At 44.0% G+C, this 14,110-nt stretch overlaps 1 protein-coding gene across 2 annotated transcripts in view; it reads left to right on the plus strand.

Moving 5' to 3' along the window:
• Positions 1–2,039: 2,039 nt before the first annotated feature.
• The window catches only part of LOC125457108 (organic solute transporter subunit alpha-like), a 33,044-nt gene continuing 20,973 nt past the window's right edge, over positions 2,040–14,110 (plus strand). Inside the window, exons 1-2 of one of the 2 annotated variants that reach the window (XM_059650333.1) lie at positions 2,040–2,710; positions 12,956–13,029. In XM_059650333.1, coding sequence (XP_059506316.1) covers positions 2,635–2,710; positions 12,956–13,029 — 150 coding nt within the window. In that variant the 5' untranslated portion in view covers positions 2,040–2,634. Of the gene's footprint in view, positions 2,711–12,874; positions 13,030–14,110 lie in introns of both variants that reach the window. The other variant, XM_059650332.1, reaches the window with a different exon arrangement.

Consider the following 14,110-nt stretch of genomic DNA (forward strand, 5'->3'; position numbering starts at 1 on the left):
TTTCTCATTTCCCATTATTAAATCCCCCCTCTCATCCTCAAAAGAACCAATGTTTACTTGAGCCACTTCTTTTATTTTCATATTTGTAGAAATTTTCAGTATCTGCTTTTATATTCTAACCCAGTTAACTTTCATAATCTATTTTATCTTTCTTTTTAAACTTTCTGCGGGATTTCTGTTGACCTTTAAAGATTTCCCAATCCTCTAGTTTCCCACTTATCTTAGTCGCTTTGTATACATTACTTTCCAATTTGATATCCTTCTATATTTCCTTAGTTATCCATAGCTGATTGTCCTCTTTCCTATAGTCCTTCCTTTTCACTGGTATATACTTCTGCTGAGCACCGAAAGTTAAATTGAAAGTTCCCTCCATCATTAGATCATGAGTGGTGATATTCACTGATGATTGCACAATGTTCACTCTCATTTACAACTCCTTAGATACTAAAGCAGTCCACACCCAAATGCAGCAAGTTTTTTTGTGAATTTGGTGCATGTGGTGTATCTGGATTTCCAGAAAGCAGGAGGGAACTTTTAATTTAACTTTTCGGTGCTCAGCAGAAGTATATACCAGTGAAAAGGAAGGACTATAGGAAAGAGGACAATCAGCCATGGATAACTAAGTTGTCTCATCACCCAAGAAGCTCGACAGTAGGTCAAAGCACTCCACTTGATTGGCAGCACATCTACAAACATCCATTCCCTCCAACACTAATGCTCAGTAGCAGCAGCAGTGTGTACCATCTACAAAATACTCAGCAGAAATTCACAAAAACACTCTTCAGACAGCACCATCCAAACCTATAATCACTACCACATAGAAGAACGAGGGCAGCAGACATGGGAACACCACCAACTGCACTTTCCCTTTCATGTCACTCTAAATCCGGATTTGGAAATATCTCACTGCTCCTCCACTGTTGTTGGGTTAAAATCTTAGAACTCCCTATCTGATGGCATTGTGGGTCTACTGAAGCCAAATGGATTAGTGGTTCAAGCTCACCCCCACTTTCTCAAATGCCACAGATGGGCAATAAATGCTGGCCCAGCCAGTGCCTCCCCTATCCTGTGAATGAATAAAAGTCAACAGAATCAGGTCAACACCCGAGACTAAAAAAAATGCGTAGGGCTATGAGTAAAAAATGGTTTGGAGTGGAACTAATTGAGTTGCTCCTGCAGGAAGTTGGCACAATCTTTTTGGTTTGAATAGTCTCTGCACCATAATCATTCAACAATTTTACAATTCTATATGTTAAGCCCTTGACATCAATAAAATGAGCCACAAACATTATTAAGAATAACATTATCAACCTGATGCAGTTCCTTCAACCTGCACACTTGAGGCTCTGAACAACACAGCCTACGCTTCACAGGCAGATCATCCACATTACACGGCAGGCTTTCTCATTGTAAGAACTGCATAGCTTCTGCATCCTTAAATACACAATACTAGAAGCAACAATGACCTTTCAAAGTGAACCAATTGCATTAAAAACGTACCATACATTATCTACTACATGTTATAGATTACTCTGCATTAACGTCTGGCCCAACACAACCAAAAAAAAATCACCAATCCTCCCGTTCTCAGGCTCAGGACGTTTTCCAGCCTAGTGACTGATCTGAAGATTGCATCTGATCTCAACTTCATGTGGTCAGCCTCAGAATTACCACAGTTCGCACTCTCAGCCATTGCAATTCTAGTCAGACCTCAGCCATAGCCCATTTTTTTCTTTTCTAGATGAATCTCTGAAGTCCCTGTTCCTTTCTTTTTAATTGCAAAAATAAACTTTATTCATGAAAAAGAATCTTTACGTACATACACAGTTACTAAAGCAGGTCAGTTCTGAATGGTCTTTGCATATGGAGAACAAACACTGGAGTTTGATTTTGTCTAGAATTGCAAGAAACCCAAAGGCAATTCTTACTTGCAAGATATTATTTACTGCATTTGACGCACGGGGGGGGGGGGGGTCCGATAACATAATGGACCCCCATCGTACATTGGCAGAAAGACTTTAAAAGGTGGTTTTTCCCCCATCTGGTCCAGTTTCCCCTTCTGTTTTAACTCGGACAGGGCGTTCGGTGCAACTCCGCCGCCACCCCCCGGTTGTGCTCCAGCGTCCAGTTCCCACCCCCGCGGCCTCCGGAGATTTAGAAGTGTATTCGGCAAATAGATAATTGAATATTAGTCTTCTGTCAGCTACTCGTGAGAAGTTAACAGGTTCAGAATTCGTTGTTAAAGTTGCTTTTTGAGTTAGCTGTAACATTTTGGGCCGAGCTGCTCGTTGGTCAGGTCACTTGGGGCTCCTGCAGTTTTTTTTCTGGGGTACGGCGGTGAGCCCTTTTCGTCTTCAGCTGTTTGGAGGGGTGGAGTTGAGTTTCAGTTGCTGTATACAAATATTTGCTTGTAATCTCCAGATTGCCTTAGAGCCTTTTGTGCTGGGTGTTTACCCTCTAACCTGGTTAGTTATGAGTGTTCAGGTTGATACTTTTCTGATTACCTTGAAGAATGCGAACGTGTGAGAGGAGAAGGAGCAACTCCAGCCAGCCTGGTTTGGACAGCGGCGCGGAGCCTCGCCTCTCAGTCTCGCTGCTGCGTGCTCACAGACAGTTTGTGTGTGTCTTGGAGAGATGTCTGACGGAGCAAACCAGAGCCTGGAATTTTACTGCGGTTCCAGCCCGCCCAGAGCCGCGGATATTTTAAAGAGTAAGTAAGCAAATGGATTTTTACCAAACCCTTGTCGGTCTAGTCGGTGGAGAGCGGAGTTTTGTCGATCAGTCCCTGGCCATAGGCTGCAGAGCAGCAGAGAGCCGAGGAGACACCCAGCTCCCCGTGTCGGGGAGGCGGCTGGATGAAAGGGGCCAGAGCCCCGGTGCCTCCCCCGCCTCGGGGAGCTCTCGTTGCCGCCGGAGGCACTCGGTCTGAGGTGCCGAGCTCCGGTTTCACCCAGTCCCTGTCATTGCTAACTTTCCGGCCTCTTCCTCGAAATTACTGCCATCCCCCTCGAAAGGAGTTTTCATCCGTTCACGTCCCAACTCTTTCTATTCCCTCCTTTTTCAGATTTGTTAATCTGGGTAAATCCTTAATTTGCTGATCGTATTCTGTTACAGTTTATAGTGACCTTCTCTGCCGCTAGTATTGTAACTGAGTTATTTCAATGATATAACAAGCAAATAAGTGTCAAGTGGGTTAGTTCGGCGCATTAACTGCAGTTCGTGTACATGTGGCCATAATCAAGTGCCTGGATTTGATCCAAACACTGCAACCTGCAGCCACTCGGCAGTCATTTCAGCCTCTCTTGCCTAACTCGCGAGAGTGATTGGAGACCATGCTGATGGTGAAGTTATAGTTTGTGAACGGATCGTGAAGTCAGAAGTGGCAAGGAAAATTGTGGAGCTAAGATCGATGGCTCCTTAATTCTGTACTGCTATCATTGATAACCACGGCTATCCTTAGATCTCTGACCTCCCCTGCCCCATTCTTCCTTCACCCTGATCTTCCGACTTACATTGTTTAAACTGGCTTTCAGATTCCTGTTTTCTCTGAGCATCAAGTCTGTGATTATAAATTTGGGTTGCACTGGATGGCTTAGTACTGGGCTTGGCTGCCAGCTGCCATTCGTATCTCTTCTGTCCAGCTGCTTCAATTTTGTAGAAAAAGACTTTGATCATCTTTTGAGTTAGACAGTGATCCAAGGATGATGTCAAAGATGACCTCTGTGATTGCCTGATTAGTGAGACCTCTTGAAGTAATAATAAAATGGTGTGACTATTGATTGAGGAATTTGCTCATGAAATAAAATTATAAGAAAAGAAGGCAGAACCTCGGGAGAGGTGATATGGTGAGTTGTGAACTAAGTTGAAATCACATGATAAGTAATTCAGTGCAGCTACAGAGGGAGTAAAGAGAGAGGGTACTTTTTTATCATCTCTCACTCTCTCACACACACACTATAATCTCAAGTTCTCCAAAGGGCTATTCCTGTCCGCCTAGTTCTTATATACATATGATTATTTTGTAAAATTGTTGGCATCTTCATAAATACTTTTACAAATTTTCATGGATGTGCCATAGAAAGCATTGTACCTGGATACATAACAGCGTGGTGTGGTAATTGCTGTTCCCAAGACTGCAAGAAACTAGAGTCATGAACAGAGCCGGCCCATCACGCAAACCAGCCTCCCATCCATTGATAATGGGAACTGCAGATGCTGGAGAATCCAAGATAATAAAATGAGGCTGGATGAACACAGCAGGCCCCGCAGCTCCTGGGATGCTGCAAGGCCTGCTGTGTTCATCCAGCCACACGTTTTATCATCTCCATCCATTGACTTCATCTATACTTACTGCCGCTTCAGGAAAGCAGCCGACATAGTCGAAGACTTCTCTCACCCTGGCTGTACTCTTTTCCACCCTCTTCTGTTAGGCCGCAGGCATAAAAGCCTGTGTGAATGTACAAACAGATTCAAGAACAGCTTCTTCCCTGTTGTTATCAGACTTTTGAATGAACCTGTTTTAATGTTAATGTTGAACTCTCCGCAACTTCTAGACAGCTCTAACATTGTATCCTGGTACGCTCCTGTTACTCTGATGCACTTGTATGGTGTGATTTGCCTGTAACTCATCCAAACCACTGTCAGTTTCCACATGTCTTCTAATGACACCCAGTTCTACCCTATCACAGCCTCTCTCAATCCTTCAACTATCTCTAAATTAACTGACTGATTTTCTGTTATCAAATAGTAGGCAAGCAGAAATTTCCTGCAATGAAATGCCAGTAAGACCAAAGCAGTGTTTGCTAATGATAAGGAGCTAAGTGAGAATGTAAACTGTGAAGATGGCATAAAGAGGCTATAGATGAACGCAGTTGTGAATGGTCAATAATGTGACAAATGGCTGTTACTATGAGGTTATTCATATTTTGGTAGGAAGAATTATGATTTGAATTGAAGCAACTTGCAGGGGAAAGCTTGCAAATGCTCAGAATGGCCCAATGGTCTCTTAATGTCAAGGAAAGCCGAGCATCCTCTTAGAAGTAAAACAGAAAGTTAACATGCAGGTACAGCAATTAGGAAGTCGAATAGACTGTTGACTACCACAAAGAATCTGGAGTGAAAGAATAAGGATGTTGTGTCCAAATTGTAGAGGGCTTTGGTGAGACCATACCTGTGCACCATGTAAGATTTTGATCTCCTTAAGTAAAGAATGGTATACTTACTTTGATGTTAGTGCAGCAAATATTTTTGCTAGATGATTCTTGACTTTGAACGATTGTCCCATGAAGAAAGGTTTGGGAGTGTGGACCTCGAGTCTGTATAGTTTAGAAGAATGAAGCATATCTTATTGAAACACATAAAATTCTGAAGGGGTTTGACAGCATAGATGCTGAGAGGTTGCCTCTGAGGTGAGAACTAGGGGGATATGGCCACAGAATAACGAGTCGTAATTTAGACTAAGGTCAGGAGGAATCTCTTCATTTTTCTTTAATCCAAAGGATTTTGGATGTTCATTTATAAGCATGTTCGAGGCTGGGATAAATAGATGTTTGGATGCTGGAGAATCAAAACACGTGGGGATGAAATAAGAAAGTGGAATTGAGACAAAAAATCAGGCATGAGTACTTGAATGGCACAGGAAATTTGAGAGGCTATATGTCTACTTGCGTTCCTACTCCTCACGCTTTTGCATTCATCACTTTTGGTCCCCCTGCAAACTCATATTTTGTAGCCATTAACTGGCAGTGGTCTGAGGCTGATCCACTGTGTTCTTAATGTTAGTGTCATGTCTAATTACAAGGAGCCCTTCTGACCACTGCCCTGAGACTACCTATTTCCAACTGTACCATCACCCAATGCTACCTGTGTCTCAGCCCATCTACCAATGAAAACTCTATCTATGCTTTTATTGCCTCTGGATTTCATTATTCAAATGCAGCCTTCTCTGATCTACCTTCTGTAAACTTGAAGTCAGCCGTACCTATGTTGTCCATGTTTTAACTTGCACCAAGTCCTGTTAATCCACCACCACTGCCCTCGTTGGCATAAAATTAAAACACACTTTGGCCTTAAACTCTTGCGCCTTGATTTCAAAACCAGTCATAACCCCAACTTGCCCCAGATTTTTATTCTATGCACTCTCTTTCCATCCAACTGAATAATTCTCATTTAGAGTGCCAGTGAACTGAATGTTTTCCTTCTGGACTGTAATGATCCTAAGTTAGCTGCTAATATCCTCCAAACCAGGCAACATTCTGGTAAATCTTTTCTGCACCCTCTCCAAAGCCTTCACATCCTTCTGGTAGTGTGGCAACCAGAATTGTACATGGTTTTCCAAATGTGGCCAAACCAGAAAAAGCCCCTCCTGAGTGACAGTAGCAAATCACCCTGCCAAGGCATTGGTATACAGAGATAACAAAGTGTGAGGCTGGATGAACACAGCAGGCCAAGCAGCATCTTGGGAGCACAAAAGCTGACGTTTCGGGTCTGGACTCTTCATCCGAAAAGGTGGAAGAGGAAGAGGGTTCTGAAATAGGGAGAGGGGGAGGCAGATCGATGATGGATAGTGGAGAAGATAGGTGGAGAGGAGAATGACAAATTAAAGGGGTGGGAATGGAGCCAGTAGAGGTGAGTGTAGGTGGGGAGAGGATAGGTCAGTCCAAGGAGGACGGACAGGTCAAGAGGGCGGGGATGAGGTTAGTAGGTAGTAAATGGAGGTGCAGCTTGAGGTGGGTTGAGGGGATAGATGAGAGGAAGAACAAGTTAGGGAGGCAGGGACGAGCTGGACTGGTTTTGGGGTGCAGTGGGGGCAGAGGAGATTTTTGAAGTTCGTGAAATCCACATTGATACTATTGGGCTGCAGGGTTCCCAAGCGGAATATGAGTTGCTGTTCCTGCAACCTTATAGCAACTCATATTCCACTTTGATACCATTGGGCTGCAGGGACCCCATGTGGATTTCACAAGCTTCAAAATCTCTCTCCCCCCCCCCCCCCCACTGCATCCCAAAACCAGCCCAGCTCGTCCCCGCCTCCCTACCCGTTCTTCCTCTCACCTATACCCTCCTCCCACCTCAAGCTGCACCTTCATTTCCTACCTACTAATCCTGCCTCCTTGACCTGTCTGTCCTCCTGCCCCACTGAAATCATCTCCACCTATCTGGACTCCACTTTCTCCCCCTTGGTCCAGGAACTCTCTGCCTACGTCTGTGACACCACCCACGCCCTCCACCTCCTCCAGAACTTCCAACTCCCCGGCCCCCAACACCTCATTTTCACCATGGATGTCCAGTCCCTATACACCTATATTCCCCATGCAGATGGCCTAAATGCCTTCCGCTGCTTCCTGTCCTGCAGGCCCGACCAGTCCCCCTCCACCAACACACTCGTCCGCCTAGCTGAACTTGTCCTCACCCTCAACAACTTCTCTTTCAATTCCTTCCACTTCCTACAGAGAAAGGGGGTGGCCATGGGTACCCACATGGGCCCAAGCTATGCCTGCCTCTTTGTAGGTTATGTGGAACAATCCCTCCTCCGCATCTACACTGGCCCTAAACCCCACCTCTTCCACCATTACATTGATGACTGTGTATCGGCGCTGCCTCATGCTCCCAAGAGGAGCTTGAACAGTTCATCCACTTCACCAACACCTTCCACCCCAACCTGAAGTTCATCTGGACCATCTTCAACACATTCCTGGACCTCTCAGTCTCCATCTCAGGCAACCATCTAGAATCCGATATCCGTTTCAAGCCCACTGACTCCCACAGCTACCTAGAATGCACCTCCTCCCACTCACCTTCCTGCAAAAATTCCATCCCCTATTCCCAATTCCTTTGCCTCCGCCACATCTGCTCCTGGGATGAGGCATTCCACTCCCACACATCTCAGATGCCCTCATTTTTCAAGGCCCGCAAGCGAAATATCCCCCCCCCCCCCCCCCCACAGTGATCGAGAATGCCCTCGACCGTGTCTCCCGCATTTCCCGCAACTCATCCTTCACACCCCATCCCCGCAATAACAACCAAAACAGAAATCCCCCTCATCCTCATGTACCACCCCACCAACCTGCGGATACAACGCATCATCCTCCGACACTTCCACCATCTGAAATCCGACCCCACCACCAAAGACATTTTTCCAACCCCACCCTTGTCTGCTTTCCAGAGGGACCACTCTCTCCATGATTCCCTTGTCCGGTCCACACTCCCCTCCAACCCCACCAAGCCTGGCACTTTCCCCTGCAACCGCAGGAACTGCTACACCTGACCCCACATCTCCTCCTTCACCCCCATCCCAGGCCCCAAGAAGACTTTCCACATCAAGCAGATGTTCACCTGCACATCTGCTAATGTGGTATACTGTATCCACTGTACCCATTGTGGCCTCCTCTATGTTGGGGAAACCAAGCGGAGGCTTGGGGACCACTTTGCGAACCCAGTGTAGGTGTTCTGCAATAAACAACTGCACCTCCCAGTCACGAACCATTTCAACTCCCCCTCGCATTCCTTAGACGACATGTCCATCCTGGGCTTCCTGCTGTGCCACAATGATGCCACCTGAAGGTTGCAGGAACAGCAACTCATATTTCGCTTGGGAACTCAGCATCCCAATGGTATCAGTGGATTTCACAAGCTTCAAAATCTGCACCCCTCAGCCCCCACTGCATCCCAAAACCAGCCCAGTTCATCCCCGCCTCCCTAACCTGTTCTTCCTCTCACCTATTCCCTCCTCCCACCTCAAGCTGCACCTCAATTTCCTACCTACTAATCTCATTCCACACCCTTGACCTGTCCGTCCTCCCTGGACTGACCTATCTTCTCCCTACCTCCCCACCTACACTCATCTCTACTGGCTCCATCCCCGCCACTTTAGTTTGTCTGTCTTCTCTCCACCTGTCTTCGCCTCTATCCATCTTTGATCCGCCTCCCCCTCTCTCGCTATTTATTTCAGAACTCTCTTTCCCCCCTCCCCCTTTTCTGATGAAGGATCTAGGCCAGAAGTGTCAGCTTTTGTGCTCCTAAGATGCTGCTTGGCCTGCTGTGTTCATCCAGCTCTACGCTTTGTTATCTCGGATTCTCCAGCATCTGCAGTTCCCATTATCTCTGATTCAATTATCTAAGATTTTGATATATCTTAAGTTTATGTGCAACTGTCCTTCTACCAGCTCCACGTGCCTTTTTAATTTCATATCTCTCGATTTGATCACCTGTCATCTTTTAAATCCCAGGGAATGTTGAATCTATTCATTGTCTTCCAGTGGGTTAATCTCCTCATTCAGAAACCAGCCTAATACATCTTCTATCTAAAATATGCCACCTTGGGTAAGAAAATTAAAGCTACATGGTAATCAAGCAGTAGCCTCACCAGGGGCCTGTACGATTTTAAGAAGATTTCTTTTCTCTTACCTTTTGTTACAACGGAACTATAGGATAACACGCCGTTTGTGTTGCTACCTGACTGCTGGATCTGTTGTTGGCTTTCTGTGATTCACATAGAAGGTTACCTAAGGTCCTCCGAATGCAAACATTTTCTAGTCTTTCATTCAAAAGTACAGGCTTTCTCTGTGTTGTAAACAGTTCCGTTCTGGAGTCAGTTTGCAAGCCTATTTGTATGCAAGTGAAAACACAATGCAGGACAGTATAAAGGACCTGTCCCCAAGTATTGGAATCGTTCATATCTTGGGTCACCTGAATAAGATTGTGTTTTTTAAGTCATAAATCAAGGACTTCCCATACTCTGTTTTTGTATTTTCCCATTAAATTAGATAACTTCACACTTTGTCACCTCATTTTTCTTGACATTGCCCAGTCTCCTTTCCCTCTGCACCTTTCTCACTGCTTACTTTCCCAGTTAAATTTGCAGTGTTATGTAAGAGAGTCACTAACTATGTTGAGTTGGCCACCTTAATAAATTTAGATCTGTAAGAAAGTGGATGCAAGGAATTGGAAGACAGCGTGACTTAGCCTGGAGTTTTAAAAAAGTGTATCTGTGGCTAAAAGGATTTGAATTTAGTTTAGAATTGGAGGTGGGGTGGGGTCTCTCTTCATGGCACTTTAAGGTTTCAGCGAGTCAGAAACATAACCATAGGATATTGGATCTCATTACAAATCTTAACAGTCCAGTTTGCAGGGAACATACTTGATTACATCGTAGCTTTGTTTCTTTCCACTACAGTAAGTCCTTTTCCAAGTCTTTCTGAACTCTTCTCAGTGATACTTCTTCAAGCTAAGGAATTTTCGAAGCAATTCTGTTCTGATTGTTTTTTGATATGCAAACAACTTTTCCTCCATCTCCCCATGGTGCACTTACTATTTAATACGAGTTTATGGAAACCATGTGTGTCTGCTTTTAAGAACAAATACAGTTGGATTGGTTATATTCCACCTGATGGCTGTTTTTAATATGTCAGTAATTTATCAACCATTTTCTCAGGAGGTAGAAGTACATTTTTTATATTTTTACGTGATGGGAGCATCTCTGGCTAGCCAGAATTTACTTGCCTCCTTTAATTACCATTGAGAAGGTGATGGTGAGCTGCCTTCTTGAACCACAACACACTCTCATATGAATGTTCACTCAGTTTGCTGATGACCATTTCTACACATAATCCGATGACTTGGTCAGATTTGAACCCATGTCCCCAAAGCTGTTCCTATCACATACTAAGATTCACACTCAATGCTATCTGCTGCCCTGTGCAGAGTCTGGACTTCTGTTCCCATCAGCGCCAGGTCACGCTATCTCATATCCTTCCCAGTTCTCAGTCATTCTTGTCTCAGCCAACACTTTCCCAAGACATTTTTCCTCTTCCTCTCAGTGTTAAGGTAGACAAGCTCCAAAAAGCACAGATAACAGTGCCCCTCTGGATTCTTCCTTCCTTCTCTCCAACTCTATTCCTTCCCCTAATCCCACCTCATACCATTATATTCACTAGATCCTCGGAATGGTCTGAGTACTCTGCTTCGTCCTTGAACAGACCCTGCAGACTCTCCATCCATTGCCATCCTTCCCCTGGCTGAGCTTGTTCTCCCTTTGAATAACTTTTCTCCTTTTTAATTTGTCTCTCTTTTTTTAAGTCATAGGTATCCGCAGGGGTGCCAATTATGTCTATTTATTATATATGTAGAATATTCCTCGTTCCAGTCCTATTCACGGCCCCCATCCACAGCTCTTTCTCTGATACATTGTTGATGTCGTTGCTCTTGCCTGTAATTGGAAGAACAGTTTTTTGTTTCTGATTTCTATCTTTCTCTCCCCTTCACCTCATCCATTTCTGACTCTTCCCTTCCTTTAACTTCTCTGTTCCTACTTCTAAAGGTAGGCTATCCACTGATAGCCGCTAGAACCTCCCACCTCTTAAATTTACCTCAAATACCCTAGTCCACTGCTCCATCACTCCTAATGCTTCTCGCTCCTCCATGGTATCTTCCCATGCAATCACAGAAAATGTAACACTTGCCCTTCCACCTCCTCTCTCCTCACACCCACTTCCAGATGAGGCAACTTTTTACTGGTAGTTTTTAGTCTTGTTTGTGATGATTGAGGTCAGCCAAGTGGACCTCATAGAATATAAATTCCCTGGTTGGGACTGTTAGCCTGGTGCAATCAGGGAGACCTGGATATAAATAGGAGTGCCAGAGATTCTGTTTACTCTGAGAGCTGGCTTTGAGGAAGCCAGACCAGTGTCAAATACTATGCATGTGTAAATAAAGGATGACTTGGTGATGGACTACTGGTCTCTGTGAGTTATTTCATTATGTACTTTATTCACTGCTCCCAATGTGGTTTTCTTTTGCATGGGAGAGACTAAATGTAGATTGAGTGACTGCTTTGCATATCCACTTCTGTACATTGGACTTCCAATTCCTGACCTTCCAATTACTTGCCATTTCGATAAACCATCTTGTGCTCATGGTAACATTTCTGCCTTGAGTCTGCTGCAGTGTTCCAATGAAGTTGTTGGAGGAACAACATTCCATTTTCTATTCGTGCTTTACAGCCTCCAGAACTCAACATTGAGTTCAACAGCTTTAAAGCATGACCTCTGTCCTTCATTTTGATAACCTACCAAGCTGTCTTAACTTGTTTGTGATTTGTGTTACTTGTTAGCTGAAATTCCTGTAGAGCAAACTGATTTTTTTTTGCCATTTTATACCTGTAATGTTATGAAAAAGAGTCATACTGGACTCAAAACATTAACTCTCTTTCTCCCACCACTGATACTGCCAGACATTTGTCCAGCATTTTCTGTTTTTATTCCCCTGGAGCAATGGCCTGGGCCTAATGATTATAAGTCATACAATTGATGGGATAATTTGTAAGAAATGTCAATTTAAAGGGAAAACAACATTTTATACTGTTTGAGAGAAGAGGACTGATTGTTTGGCAAGTGGACTCTCTTGGGTAGAAATGTATCGAAGGAAAACATACCAGTTAATGATGACTGTCCATTAACTACCAAGCTCAGTGTAGCATGAGCCCTGTGTATTAACACATTTAGCTTCTAGCACGTGCAAGTGTATCACACTGTGAATCCTAAATTGGTTGTCAGTGTAATTCTTCACACTTCCAGAATTATTTAACACAGATCACAACTAATATTGATTATTATACTATGAGATTTCCAAGAGTGGCTGATTGAGTATAGTCAGTACCTTGCTTATTGTGTATAGTCTAAGGAATGTGCTGTTTGATGTAATTCGCCATTTGAATTTGTGTTATCATGCTGGGTATACACAACATCAGTTCCATAGACTTGTGTAATGATCATAGATCATAATGTGTAGAAGTTATAATATAAAATTTTTAAAAACACCACGTCAAGGTGGTAATGAAAACTGCTCATGTCAATAATGATTATGTTTCTTTCCACAGATTTAAGTGTGCCTGCTATCATTCTGTACAGTGTTCTCACTCTAATGACTTTAATTGCAAATCTTGTGTATTTTGAGGAAGTTATCTACCTATTAAGGAACGTCCCTGCCACAAACAGGAGAGCAACTATTATGTGGGTCAGTGGAGTTTCATCTGTGAGTACGCTTTAGAACATCTAACTGAAGAAGTTGATACTTTTCTTGTTTTTGAAGAGTGACAGATTTTAAAGAAAAAAAAATCTGATGATAGGTCTCAAACCTAGTGCATAGATGGTTGTTTGTTGGTGATCAATCATCTCCGCTCCAGAACATCTCTGCAAGATATTATCCTATACCCAACCATCTTCAACTGCTTTATTAATGATCTTCCCTCATCGTAAGGTTAGATATGGGCATATTCACTGACAGTTACGTGATGTTCAGCACCATTCGCACCTCCTGAGATACAGGAGCAGTCCATGGTCTTATGCAGCTAGACATGAACAACATCCAGGCTCGGGCTGTTAGTATCAGGTATATTTGTGATAGTCAATGATATCACTAACAAGAGGGAACCTAATCAATGCCTGTTAATGTTCTATTACATTAGAATTATAGAATCCATACAATGTGGAAACAAGCCATTCAGCCTAACAAGCCCACAACGATTCACCCCCTATCTTGTAACCCTATGTTTCTCATTGCTAATCCACCCAACCTACACATCTCTGGATGCTATGGGCAATTTAGCATGGCCAATTCACCTAACCTGCACATCTTTGAACTGTGGGAGGAAACCGGAGCACCCGGCGGAAACCAATGCAGATACAGGGAGAATGCGCAAACTCCACACAGACAGTCACCCGAGGCTGGAATTGAACCTGGGTCCCTGGTGCTGTGCGACAGCAGTGCTAACCACTGAGCCACCGTGCTGCCCTCAATCAATGAAATTTATTACCATCAATGAACCACCACTATCATAATGGGGGTTACCATTGACTAGAAATCATTTAAAGACCCAGCAGCCTGATTGATTGGCACAACAAGCACAAATATTCAGTCAATCCACCATCAATGCTCATTGGAAGCAGGATGCACTATCTCCACCTACAAAATGGGCTGCAGAAATTGACCAATGATCGTGAGACAGCACTTTCCAAATCCATACCCACTGCAGTTCAGAAGGACAAGGGCAGCAGCTACATGGGAACACCAGAAACTTCAAGTTCCCCTCTAAGCCACTCACCATCCTGACTTG

Source organism: Stegostoma tigrinum, chromosome 12, assembly GCF_030684315.1.
Source record: "Stegostoma tigrinum isolate sSteTig4 chromosome 12, sSteTig4.hap1, whole genome shotgun sequence".
Lineage (NCBI taxonomy): Eukaryota > Metazoa > Chordata > Chondrichthyes > Orectolobiformes > Stegostomatidae > Stegostoma > Stegostoma tigrinum.